Source organism: Phodopus roborovskii, unplaced genomic scaffold, assembly GCF_943737965.1.
Source record: "Phodopus roborovskii unplaced genomic scaffold, PHOROB, whole genome shotgun sequence".
Taxonomy (NCBI): Eukaryota; Metazoa; Chordata; class Mammalia; order Rodentia; family Cricetidae; genus Phodopus; species Phodopus roborovskii.
This window is the reverse complement of record NW_026126448.1, coordinates 7,397,406-7,410,977: the sequence shown is the minus strand read 5'-3', so window position 1 is coordinate 7,410,977 and position 13,572 is coordinate 7,397,406. Positions and strand designations below refer to the sequence as shown.

The following is a 13,572-nucleotide window of genomic DNA, read 5'->3' as shown; positions in this document are numbered from 1 at the left end:
GAAATACCACTTCCTGGGCTCAGTACTAAATCAAATGCAATGCAAAGATGCTGAGCACTAGCCTAGCTCCCTGACACCTGGAAAGACAGCCTTGTCTATGTCTTCTAGCCCTACATATTTGGCCATTTCTTCATTCTAGCTTTGCTTCCCTAAGCAATTTCCCACTCTCGAGCTAAAGGAGACACCCTATCCCCAGTTCTAACTCCTTGCCATCTTTGCTTTCAAAAGACAGTGGCCAACCCACTGCAGAAGAGTTGCTCAGAGTGGCATCTGATGTGATAATGCAGCTGGGGGAGAAGGCCTGGTGGCAGCCACTGGCCTGGGATTCTTAAGGTACCAGGGTTTCATCCCCAGATTCCTCAGCCTCATCTGTTCTGCTGGCAGCCTCCTCGCCACCTGTCTCAGTTCTGAAGCCATGCAAGTGCTGGGTCCTGGGGGTGCAGCATGCTTGGCTCAGCCGTAGTTCTGCAGACTTAACAGCGGGCGAGAGCACTCCTGCACCCAACAAGTGGCCCAGCAGCAGGGTCTGTGTGGCAGCTACAGGCAGGTCAGACCTTGGGGACCAGGACTTGTTTGTATCCCCATAGGGTGGCCAGGGACCAAGTACCGGTTTCCATGGCAAATCCAGACTCACCGCAGATTGAAAGTGACTCAGCAGCTGTGGCCACCATATATAGGGTGGCTGAGGTTGGGCCTCATCCCAGTATTGATCCTTCTCGGCAGGAGGCAGTTGTAGGCACATAATCCACAGAGAGCAGGGACACCTGGGCAAGCAGTAGGCCACAAACATTTTCCCTCTGCACACCTAGCTAGCTCTGCCCCCAGTCCCCTACCCCACACCTAACCTGCAGGTTTCGGTCTATGAGCTGATTGGTCTCAAAGTTGCCGTCATCCTCACCAAACGGGTTAATGAGCTGTTCAGCTCCCTATGCATGGCCGGAATAGTTAGTGTCTTCTAGGCGCAGTCTCTCCCCACCCCATCCCCGGACAGCCCAACATTGCAGTGACAATGACTATCCTTGCCAACCTTGAGCCTACGAGCATAAAAGAAAAACTGCAGCAATGTGGTCAGAGGAACGAACATGTCCAGGTTCCCCATGTCTGGAGAGGGCTCCTTGCCTGGCTCCAGAGACCCCTGACCTTTGGTAGCCCCTGTTTCTGGCTCCACAAACTGTAGGGATAGGGCAAAGAAGGAATATTCAGCTATCATCACCACCTGAAGAGGGAAAAGCAAGGGCCAGAGTACCTGGGACAGCAAGAAAATCTATCCCTGTTTCTGAGGGCTTAGAGGGGTCTAACAGGTAATTAAGCAACAATGGAGATCGGCTCATCTTTTTTTTTTTTTTTTAATTTTTTTTTTTTTTTAAGATTTACTTAATTTATCTTGCATACAGTGTTCTGCCTGCAGGCCAGAAGAAGGTACCAGATCTCATGGTTGTGAGCCACAATGTGGTTGCTGGGAATTGAACTCAGATCCTTAACCTCTGAGCCATCTCTCTACCCGATTGGTTCATCTTTTTTAGACAGGTCTCTGTGTAGCCCTAGCTTGTCCTGAAGCTTGCTATATAAACCAGGCTGTACTGGGACTCACAGAGGTCCTTCAGCCCCTATCTCCCAAGTGTTGGGATTAAAGAAGTGTGCTACCACTCTAGGCAAGACAGGATAATCTTTGTTTTTCTACAGTGTTTCTCTGTGTAGCCCTGGGTGGCCTAGAACCTGTTCTGTAAACCAGACTAGCTTCAAACTCAAAGCTCTGCCTGCTTCTGCTGAGTAGCTAGTATTAAAGGCATGTGCCACCACTGCCTAGCTCAGGACAAAGTGATCTTTATGGGTGTGGAGGAAGGCTTTTGAGGGTTCAGTGCCTCCTGAGACTGACTTGCCCACGTGAAGACCTTCTCTGCCCCTTGGTATCTCACGCCTGAGCTGGGCAAGTAACAACAGTTACCTGGGTGTAGACAAGGTGATGCTGATCCAGTCATAGTGGAACAACATGCTGCAGTTGGCACGGTACTTGTTCAGCTCCTAGAGAAAGCAGATGAGGGGGAGTTTGGAGGAGACAAGGAAGGAAGATGAGGACTAAATGAGAGTAAGACATGCTTCCAAAGGGCACAGTAGCTAGGTCTAGTGGCTGGTGCCTGTAATTCCAAAGTTTGGGAGAAGATGGCAGGATTGCCATAGGTTTGAGGCCAGCCTGGGCTAAATAATGAGTTCCAGATAAGCTTGATCTATGGAGAGTAATCTTATCCCCTCTGCCAAAAAAAAAAGTGTGTGGTATATAGCTGGTGCCTTTTAAGTGTCAAGTACCAAAATTTTGATTCTGAAGCTAGAGATAGAACCTGGGATTCAAATCCTAAAGCAATGCGATGTCGTCACGGATTTGTCCATCCCTGTGGGCCTGAGCGGCTAGGTTAGTGAACCAGACGCAAGGGACCCAGTACTTGTTAAAGTCAGATTTCAAGCTCTCAAACTTTTTCCTCTCTTCCTGAGACGTGAAACCTGCCAGAATGAAGAAGGTGCAGATGTCTCCTGTCCCCAGGGGACGCTAGTGGTTCAGCATCTGACTGTTCTCCCTTAAACTCACTGGCTTCCCTGAAATCCTGGAGCGCCCCCTAAGGGTCAGACCTTTCCATCACAGGAGGAAAGCCAAGAAGACGATAGCATCCAGCCACTCACCCACCGCGTACCTGTATCCACCATGTGTTCCATAGTGGGGAAGTGCTTGAGCACAGGGGTACTCACGGAACGCAGTACCAGCACCAATGCCAGGTTGGCATAGCAGATGACAGTTCGGCATAATAAACAGCCACTCTGATCCACACCGTGCACAAAGCTGACATGACACACATTAACTGATCCAGCAGTGGGATGCTTGTGTACTGAGACCACCAGCGGTTCACCACCAGTCACGTAGAAACCTAGTGAGCCACCATGGATAACAGGTGCCAGACGCTAGGGAGATAATACTTTGAACTCTGTTGCCCTTCTGGTCCCACTGCTGGGAAAGTCGGGCCAGGAAAGAGGCAGAGAATACAAACTTCCAGGGAAAAGGAAATGGGAGTCCGAGGTGAAGTTAATGTTGATTCTGAGACCTTTCTTCCATAAGGGTAGGGAGGGGCTATCCCTTCTCTGTAGTTCCCCTTAAGTACCCAGTGTGGGGTTATAAAGCCAACGGGTGTCTCTGTGCCAGTGAAGATTGAGGATCCAGCAAATAACAGGCAAGGAAGAACCCGGAGGAGGAAACTGTGGACCCAGGATCTGGCCCTTCTGCTAGTTGACTCCAGGCTATTGCTGCCCAGAGTTGTCACCTCAACCCCAAGGTCAGAGAACATGGTCAGCAGAGTAGGGAAAACTACAAGGGGGGCTTACCCAGCATGAAGGACAAGGGGATGAGGTCTGCTAAGTGGTTGCAGTACCAGGCCACCTGGGCATAAATATGCTTCTGCTCCTGGGTCAGCAGCAGCCTAGGGCACATCACGCAGAGACCTGGGTTAGGAGGAGGCCGGCAGCACAGGTCCTTATAGGCCAGGACTCAGAGCTGCTCTCACTAATAGGTGATGCTGAGCACAGCATATAAGGTACCGAAGAGCAGGAACTCCTTGTACAGGAGCTTGTAGATGCTGCCCCTCCAGCGAAGGAGCAGGCCAGAGAAGGCTCCAAAATGCGCCTCTGCCACTTTGAGAGTGTAAGATACCATCATGGTGCTGGGACCTGATGCAGAAGGTCACAGAGCTGTCTGTCACTAAGCCTAGCACCCCAAGCAAAGTCTTTTCATCTCTGGTCACTCATCTTCCCCCTGTGCCTTGAGACAAGGGGCTAAAATGCTGTAGGACAGACAAACCATCCTCTGCAGAACATCATTGGTTGAAGCCAGGATGGAGTTGAGCAAAGTAGGGCTGAGCTCTGTGCCCCTCATACAGAAATTTTCCACAACCTTTCCACATTTGGGGCAGAGGTCACTAGATTCTGAAGTGTTGAGGACAGAGCCCCAATTTGCTAGGTACAATGGCACATGCCAAAAATCCCAGCACTCAGGAAGTCAACGCAGGAGGTCACTGGTTCAAAGCCTGCCCATGCTATATAGCAAGGCCATGTCTCAACACAAACAGGAGGCTGGAGAGACAGCTCAGTAGTTGGGAGCACTGTCTGCTCTTCCAGAGGACCTGGGTTCAATTTCCCAGCACCCACGTGGCAGCTCACAACTGTCTGTAACTCTTAAGACCTGACACCCTCACACAGACATACATGCAGGCAAAACATCAATACATATAAAATAAAAATAAATAAATAAAACCATACCCAACTCCAAACCAGAGCCACTACTTTTCCTTGGAGCTTCTCCTTGAGATCTGTTCACCTGGGTCCCAAGCACCGGGACCCTCTCACCCACTCACACCTGCCTACCTGGCCTCAGGTGCAGCCTTGGAGAACCTGCACCAGTCTTTGCTCTTCATTCTGAAGTAGCTGCTTGGTCCATAAAGTTAGGCTGGACTGGTACTGTCCTTGATGGATGGAGGCTGTCATCTGGCTGCCCCTGGGAACGGGGTGTGTGCTGCCAACCCTGTGGGGCTGGGCTGGTCTTTGAGGACCTAAAGTGCCATGTGTCCTGACCCCGCCACTTGCACAGTTGATGCCATGTCCTTTAAACTAGGGACAATAGAGATTGCTATCCTATGCTCCAGGTGATATGACAGTTCAGGGTAAACTGTTGCCATGATATCAGCGGCCGATAGCAGAGTGCTAACTCAAGAGACAGACCATGCCAAGGACCGCATTTTATCTTCCTCTCAGGGAATCTTCATCACATCCTCATCTTGTAGGAACCATCCCAGTTTCACAGATTAGGTTCCAGGTGTGCCCAAGGTCACACCACTAGGTCATGTTGGAGGCAGGAGTCAAAGTCACAGCTTCTGAGCTTGAAAAGCTAGGAGTTGCCCGATTGGGCCTAGAGCAGGACTTGAGCACTGGAGATCAGTGTCCTTGACACCAGTAGCCTCAACACAGTGTCAGCCTTCTGTCCCAGGCTCTGGGGGTCCTCCTGGTCAGGCACTTTCCAAATCCATGCATGATGCACATCTGTTGTGAGATATTCACCTTGTCTGCACCTGTGGCATAGACCACGCCCATTGGGGTGGAGACAGGGCCAGACCTTACCTGGGGGAACTAAGTCTGAGGAGGGGCTGAGAGAGCTCTCTTGCTTGCAGCATGGGGACAGGAGAGCATCCGGAGGCATCTTTGGGACCAGGAACCTGCTGGTGTTCATCTGTCTAGGTTGTGAGTTATTTCTCCCTGAATAAACATCTATTCGGCCTATTTGTTTCTCCTGACCCTTATTAAACATCAATACACATTTGTTCAAGTGCTGTGTCCAAGGCTTTGACTCCTGAATGCTTTCAGGAACTCTCTCTCCCTCTCTCTCTGTTTTTTGAAACAAGGTTTCTCTGTGTATTCTGGAACTCACTCTGTAGACCAGGATGGCTTGATCTGCCTGCCTCTGCCTCCCGAATGATGGGATTAAAAATGTGAGCCACCACCACCTGACAACTTGCTTTCTCTTAAATGTTTTATTTATTTGTTTATTTTTGGTTTTTAGTGATAGGGTTTCTCCATAGCTATGGAGCCAGTCCTGGAATTCACTCTGTAGATCTATAGACCAGGTTGACCTCAAACTCACAGAGATCCACCTGTCTCTGCCTTCCAAGTGCCGGTTTGTTTTATTTTATGTATGGTGTGTGGGTGAATTATGTATGGGTACTATATGCAGCATGGGTTCACAGAGGAGCTGAAGTCCTGGCTATTGTTTGCTGCCTGAGGTAGATACTGAGAACTAAAGTCAGTCTCTCTGCAAGAGCTCTTTACTGCTGAGCCATTTATCCAGCTCCAAAATACAGCATTTTTAATAATTTTTGAGAATTTCATACAATGTATTTTGATCATATTCATCCCTTCTACTCAACTGCCTACTCTCCAATTCATTCTCTCCCTCTCTCTCCTTCTCTCTCTCCTGATGGGAGATGCCATTATGTATATATGTTTCTCATACTGGTTAATAATAAAGCACTGTTGGCCAATAGGAAAGGAAGATAGGAGGGACTAGGAGACAAGGAGGAAATAGGAAGTAGTGAGGAGGAGTCAAGATGGAGAGTCTGGAGAGAGCTGGACGCCAGCCGCCTCCCCGGTAAGAGAAGGCCATGTGAAGATACATAGAAATGGGTTAATAATTAAAGGCAGAGCTAGCCGATAAGTAACAAGTAACCGGGCCAACAGTATTGTATCAAATACAGAGTCTCTGTGTGTTATTTGGGGCTGGTGGCATGGTAGCAGGACAAGACCGGGCAGCAGGCGGAAAAACCGTACTCGTTACAGATGGCGCCCAACGTGGCTAGTAAGAACTTCCACTTAAAATTTAACAAAAGGTTAAAAATGGGTTTTAGAAACAAAAGAACAGAGATAAGCAAGGTTTCTTGGTAGCAGCATTTTTCTCAGTTGGACTCTGACTTGCTAGAGACACGCAGATTGTTCGGCTCCTTTAAGGGAAGATTCCTGACTCAGCTTAAGCGGCAAAAAACCGCACAGCTTTTAAATAACTCTGCTAACAATTTATTGGTGTGTATGAGAGATGGCAATGGCAGTGACCACATCTCCAAGCCGGCAGCATGCTTTCTGGGTGGCAGTGCAGACCAAGGCGGTGAGCACAGCTTTCTGTGCTGGCGGGTAAAAGTACCCGCCACCATCTTTGGTAAACCGTGGCTGATGCAGCTATGACTTTCATTTTAGCAATGTTGTTGTTTACCAGATAAAGGACTTGTGGCCAGATGAAGATAAAGATTTACAGTAAAGACAGATTCATATTAAGAAAAACCTCTAAAGGTTTACAGTGTGTTTTAAAATATATGTAGACATGAAAAGAAAAATGGTTTTAAAGAGACAAAGAGGAACTGGGTGTTGTAGCACACGCCTTTAATCCCAGTGCTCAGGAGACAGAGGCAAGCAGATCTCTTGTGATTTCAAAGTAAACCTGGTATGCAGAGTGAATTCCAGGACAGATAAGAGTTACACAGAGAAACCTGTCTCAAAAAATAAAAAGTAAAAGAAACAGAGTAATAATAAAGCCACATAAAGATGAAAAGCTCAGAGAGAATCTGGTTATTGTATGCTATTGTGTTGTCTCTTCATTGTTTACCTGCTGAGAAAATAACAACAACTGATAAAGGAAATGCTGCTGCATTAATTCAATTTATATATTTTAAAAATGCTTTGACTCAAAAATTTAAGTTCAAGGACAAGTTACTGGGGAAAAGGATTTCTATTTTTGTTTCCACAGAAATTGAAAAGCTGTGGATTCCTTCCAGACTAATGTGGTTTGAGCAAGCCAGACCCCCTGAAACAGAGTTCCTGATGATCCAACATTCAAAACAGCTTGGACAAGGCAGTCTTGCAGACTACAGCCAGGATTACTGCATCTTCTTAGGATCCCCCATGACAGCGCCCCCTACCAGCAGGAAGTAGTTTAGAAAGAACTACGCCCAAATTCCCAAATATTGTTTATAAATGTTGGTTTTCATTTAAATGGGGTTGGTTATAAATGGTTAAGGATCACAACCAATATCTTTTTAAAGGTAAAAAGGGAATTATGGTATAGATATGCATAGTTTGTTTTGGAATGGATTTTCATTTATTGATACAATTTAAGGTCAATTTTGTCATATGTATATTTCTCCTCTTGTTTGTATAGCTTATTTAGAAATGTAATGTATAATGTAGTACAGATTATAGATAATTACCTATGATAGTCAAAGCTTAGAGTTAAGTTAGTTAGGTTTTCAAGATACACAGAGATGTATTTGAGATAAATAGGCATTCTTCAAACCTTTCAAAGACCTACAGAATATGGCATTTAAAATGGTTTAGGGTTTTCGTGACAGTGAGACATAATTGCTCTTGGCAATACCACCTGCACCAGAAAGGAAGATGGACATCGAAGAAATGCATTATGACGTTTGCTTCCAATATGGCAAGACTAGCCATTTGGACAAGATACTGCTCTTGTCTGGACTGTTTGACTTTGTGATGTATAAACTGGACATGCAGGACCCACAGGAAAGTGACTCCTGATTCAAGATGGACATTGCTACAGAGATCCTGCTTCATGGAAGAGTCTTCGAGACAGTATGCAGGACACAGAGAAAAGTGACTGACAAACTGCCAATAAAGAAGACAGTTTAAAGTTTTCTGCTTTACTGGAGAGTCTGTCAGACATACTATGGCCTATGGGCTGAAGATGGAAGATTACAGAAGAACTTCGGGTGACTGAAAAGGCAAGTTGTCTCTGTCATTTCTAGAGTTTATATATTACCCTTCTGTGGTCTTTGAAGGACTTGAAGACAGAGAGTTATGGTTACAGTTTTCCTTAGTATTAAAGATAAGTTACTTAGACTTTAGACACACAAAGATATGATAGATGATGGAATATTTTCTTCAAATCTTGCTAAATGTTAATGGACTAAATAGTGTTAACTGTGATTCTTATTTGATAACTGTTATGTGATATATTTTGCTATGTTAAGGTTAAAACCCTTCTTTTTATTTAGACAGAAAAGAGGAGATGATGGGAGATGCCATTATGTATATATGTTTCTCATACTGGTTAATAATAAAGCACTGTTGGCCAATAGGAAAGGAAGATAGGAGGGACTAGGAGACAAGGAGGAAATAGGAAGTAGTGAGGAGGAGTCAAGATGGAGAGTCTGGAGAGAGCTGGACGCCAGCCGCCTCCCCCGGTAAGAGAAGGCCATGTGAAGATACATAGAAATGGGTTAATAATTAAAGGCAGAGCTAGCCGATAAGTAACAAGTAACCGGGCCAACAGTATTGTATCAAATACAGAGTCTCTGTGTGTTATTTGGGGCTGGTGGCATGGTAGCAGGACAAGACCGGGCAGCAGGCGGAAAAACCGTACTCGTTACACTCTCCCTCTCTCTCATAACCGTCAAGTCTAATTTGTGCTGCCCATGTACTCCTGAGTATAGGGCAATCCACTGGCATATGGTCAACCTACCAGAGGTCACACCCTTAACAAATCTACAAATCTGACTTTCTCCTCCTGGAAGCCTCGAACTGTCCATAGTTCCTCAGTTCGAGGTGAGGGCTTACCAATTTCTTCCTCCTCCATTGCCTGGCTTGATCATGTGCTGGTCTTATTCAGGCAACCACAGGTCCTGTGAGTCCCTAAGCATATCTATCCTGTCATTTCTACAGACACGTTCTCTCAAGGACTCCTCAGCTCTGGTTCTTACACTTTTTCCTCTTCTGAGCCTTGGGGGTGATTATGTTTAATTTGTGCACTTGCTTCCTTGTCAGGAGAGTGGCCACCAGAGGGACAACTTCTAGGAGTCAGTTCTCTCCTTCTGTCTTATGGGTCCTGGGGATTGAACTCGCATCATCATCTTGGAAGCAGGAGCATTTACTTGCTAAAAGCTCTGGCCAGCAGCCCTTTTCAGTCTTGTTTTGTTTGTTGATTGCTTAGTGTAACTTTTTATAAAAGTTGATTATTTTGTGAATTCTTCTTTGTTACTTCCTTTGTTTTGAAACAGGGACTCTGTATTCTATAGCCTGGCTGTCCTGGAACACACTATGTAGATCTGGCTGGCCCCAAACTCATAGAGATCAGCCTGCCTCTGCCTCCTGATTGCTGGGATTAAGAGCATGAAGCACCGTGCCCTGTTTATTTTTGCTTTTTTTTTTGAGATGGGATGTCAGCACGCAGCCCAGGCAGACCTAGAATTTATCCTCCTGCCTCAGCTTCCCAGTTGCTGGGATTACAAGCACTAACCACCAGGGCCTTCAAATAAAAGCCAAGACAATCAAGTTAGAACTAGGATCTCAGAGTGGGGAGAGGTCTAGGTGGCTCCTTTTACCCTTGTAGCACAGAGGCTGCCCACTTAACCTTGGCCTGCCTTTCATCCACACTGCGATAGGATTCTCACCAGCAAGTGCCTCTCTGAAAGGAGAGCTAAAAATGCCAGAGAGTCTGGGACACATGAGACCCTGTCTCCAACCAACTGCCCCTCCAAATCAAGGTAAAGGGTAGACTCTTCTTCTTTCTTTCCAGGCAGGGTTTCTCTGTGTAACAGCCTTGACTGGCCTGGAACTCACTCTGTAGACCAGGCTGGCCTGGAACTCACAGAGATCCACCTGCCTCTGCCTCCCGAGTGCTGGGATTAAAAATGTGCCCCACCACTGCCCAGTTGGAGGGATTCTGTTCTTATCCTGATCTTGGCTTTTACCATTCCCCTTCTTCCTCCCTTCCTCCCTCCCTCCCTCCCTCCCTCCCTCGCTTCCTTGAGATTCTGTGCCCCATACCTTCAGGAGCCTCACACATGTACCTGATATCAGCTCCCTGTTTTGTGAATTTCCCACAGAGTCAGGATAAAAAGTTCATGACCTGGAACCCTGCCCCAGGAAGGAGAAGGAACCCTCCTGCACGGCCCCCTAAATTACCTTATCTCCCTTCCCACTGAGGAGGGGGTCCCCTTCTCCCAGCTTTATGATCCCAGAAAGGGGACCATTTGGTCCATGAATCACCTGCCCTGCTTTGCCTCTCCATTTTCTTCTTGTTGGTCCTGCCTACCATGCCTCCCCTCCCCCATAGTGGTGCTGGATATGTGGCTGAGGACTTAACAGCATGGGGTATGCAGCCAGGCTGCCCACATTCCCAAGCTCTCCAAGCTTCTTGACCTCAGACAAGCTGATTTTATTTATTTATTTTGACAGCATTTCATGAAGCTCAGGCTAGCCTCAAACTGTGTAACAGATCAGGCTCTGGAATTCCTCATCCTCCTGCCTCCACCTTCTAAGTGGGATCATAGACGTGTGTCATCATAGCAGCCTAACTTTATGCTTAATCAGTGGATTTCACCAAGAGGAGCTGGAGATGACAATACCAATTGCATGGAGTTGCTGGGAACATTAGTTAATATACAAAGTACTCAGATGAGCAAGAGCAAAGCAGGAAGTATAGTCTGGCCATTAGCAATTGTGTGGGGGTGGGGCGGAATAAGGGTCACCTCAGGCTCCCTGGGTTGATGAGGATGACCTTGAATATGTGATCCTCCTGCTCCCAATTCCCAAGTGCTGGGATTACAGATGAATATCACCACACCCAGTGTTATGCTGTATTGGGAATTGGACACTCTACCAACGGAGCTGAATTCTCAATCCTTGTGTATGTGTGTGCATGCAAGCTCTCTCTCTGTCTCTCTGTATGCATGTCTGCTGTGCTCTCCTCTGTTTCTGTCTCTGTGTGAATGCATGATCTGTGGAGGGTTCTCTCTCTCCCTTTCCCCCTGCCTCTCTCTCTGGGTGTCTTTGTTCTCTCTCTCTCTCTCTGTCTCTCTCTGTCCAGCTGTTCTTACTCATGTATCCCCAGGTGGAGGCTAGTGGTCAGCCTTGGGTGTCATTCCTCAGGAACTGTTCACTTTGTGTTTTAAGACAGGGTCTTTCGCTAGAACCTAGGGCTTGTGGATTAAGCCAGGCTGGCCAGTCAGCTCCAGGGACTTACCTGTCTCCATGTCATAAGGGCGTGCCACCATGGATTCCAGGGACAAACTCCGGCCCTCATGCTTGGACAGCAACTACTTTACTGACTGACCAGTCTCCCCTCCCAACCTCCTGCTTTAAATCAATCTTTCTCTCTTTCTCTTTCTTCCTTTCTTCCTTCTTCCCTCCTTCCCTCTTTCCTTCCTTATTTTATATTTTAAGACAAGTTCTTTCTGTAGCCCTGGCTGTCCTAGAACTCAGTATGTAGACCAGGCTGGCTTTGAACTCACAGAGATCCATCCACCTGCTTCTGCTTCCCAAGGGCTGGGATTACAGTCATGAGCTGACTTGCTTTAATTTTTTTTTTTGACGATTTATTATGTATACAATATTCTGCCTGCATGTATCCCTGCAGGCCAGCAGAGGGCACCAGATCTCATTACAGATGGTTATGAGCCACTTCGTGGTTGTTGGGAGTTAAACTCAAGACCTTTGAAAGAGCAGCCAGTGCTCTTAACCTCTGAACCATCTCTCTCTAGCCCCTTAAAATTTAAAATTACATGTATTTATTTGCTTATTCTGTGTGTAGGTGAATTGGTTCTCTCCTCCAAACCCAGGAGGTGGGCTGGAGCAGCACCAAGGTCCTGGGGCCTCCTTACTGATTAACCCAGCGTTTCCTCCAGAATCTGAAGCCTAACCTTTGTGGCACCTCTTAGTCTTTTTGTTGTTTGTTTTCCTTTCTTTCTTTTCTCCTAAAACTAGCTCTTGTGGACCAGCCTGGTCTCAAACTCACACAGATCTGCCTGCCTTTGCCTCCCAAGTGCAGGGACAAAAGGCATGTGCCACCAATGTTCAAAACACCTCTTATTCTTTTCTATTTTAAGATTCATTTATTTGGTTGGGCGTTGGTGGCACAATTTCCAGGACAGGCTCCAAAGCTACAGAGAAACCCTGTCTCAAAAAAAAAAAAAAAAAAAAAAGAAAGAGAGATTCATTTATTATGTACACAGTGTTATGCCTGAATATATGTCGTTCTGACCTCATTACAGATGGTTGTGAGCCACCATGTAGTTGATAGGAATTGAATTTGGGACCTTTGGGAGAGTAGGCAGTGCTCTTAACCTCTCCAGCCCCCAACACCTCTTATTCTTGACTCGCCTCCTCCCTTAGGTTTTGATCAAGAGATACTGACTCCAACTTGCCAAGGGAACCGGAGCAGGAGGCCTGACAGCAACATCCGGGATGGACACAGAGAGGTCAGAAAAGTCGCAGGTCCAGCCCAACCTCACACTCGGAAGGGAAAGAGAGCTAGGAAGAGGGACAGTGACGAGGTGGACAGGCACAAGGACACAGGACCAGCTGGGATTAGCTGGGAGCTGACCTTGGGGAAAGCGTTCCACCCCTGTGAGCTTGTATTTCCTTGTGAGGATTATAATCATTTCCTTATCATAGGCTGACTGGGAACAATCAACACACTAATTGCCTAGGCCAGGGCCTGGAACCAGGGAGGGCCCTAGGTGGGGGGCAGGTTTCACAGGGAGAGGTGCGCAGGTTTGACATGAGGGTTGAGGGAGAAGACAGCATCCAGAAAGATTTAGTATCCTGATTCCCAGAGGAGGGCTCAAACGCATTGTTAATGTCCCATGAACAGTTACCTGGGAGTGTAGCTCTGTGGAAGATCACTTTTTTTTTTTTTAAATTAAATTTTATGAGAACTGGGTTGAGGGTGTCAGATTCCCTGGAACTGAGTTAGAGACAGGTGTGAGCTGAGAATTGAACCCAGATCTTCTGGAATGGCAGTCAGTGCTCTTACCCACTGAGCCATCTCTCCAGCCCTCATAGATCACTTTCTTAACAGGCTCTAACATTGGAGAGGGAATGAAAACAACAGGTGTGTCTACAGGAGTCTTGAAGCCCTCTTGTGGCTCTGAGGACCAAAGCCAATGGAAGAAGGCATAGGGAGAGGGCGGGACATCCTCAGCCCACCTCATGGGTTTGGAGCCAGCATGGAATACACAGTAAAATTTCCACGTGAAC

General features: G+C 46.9%; 1 protein-coding gene across 1 annotated transcript; it reads right to left on the bottom strand.

The window, feature by feature from the left end:
* Positions 1–328: 328 nt before the first annotated feature.
* Best4 (bestrophin 4) lies at positions 329–3,697 on the bottom strand. The gene is given in 13 exon segments (XM_051188330.1): positions 329–526; positions 635–743; positions 745–764; positions 846–922; positions 1,024–1,216; positions 1,946–1,962; positions 1,965–2,042; positions 2,362–2,496; positions 2,685–2,828; positions 2,831–2,901; positions 2,903–2,915; positions 3,367–3,461; positions 3,546–3,697. Coding segments are annotated over 13 exon segments (1,302 nt in total).
* Between the last annotated feature and the right edge of the window lie 9,875 nt (positions 3,698–13,572).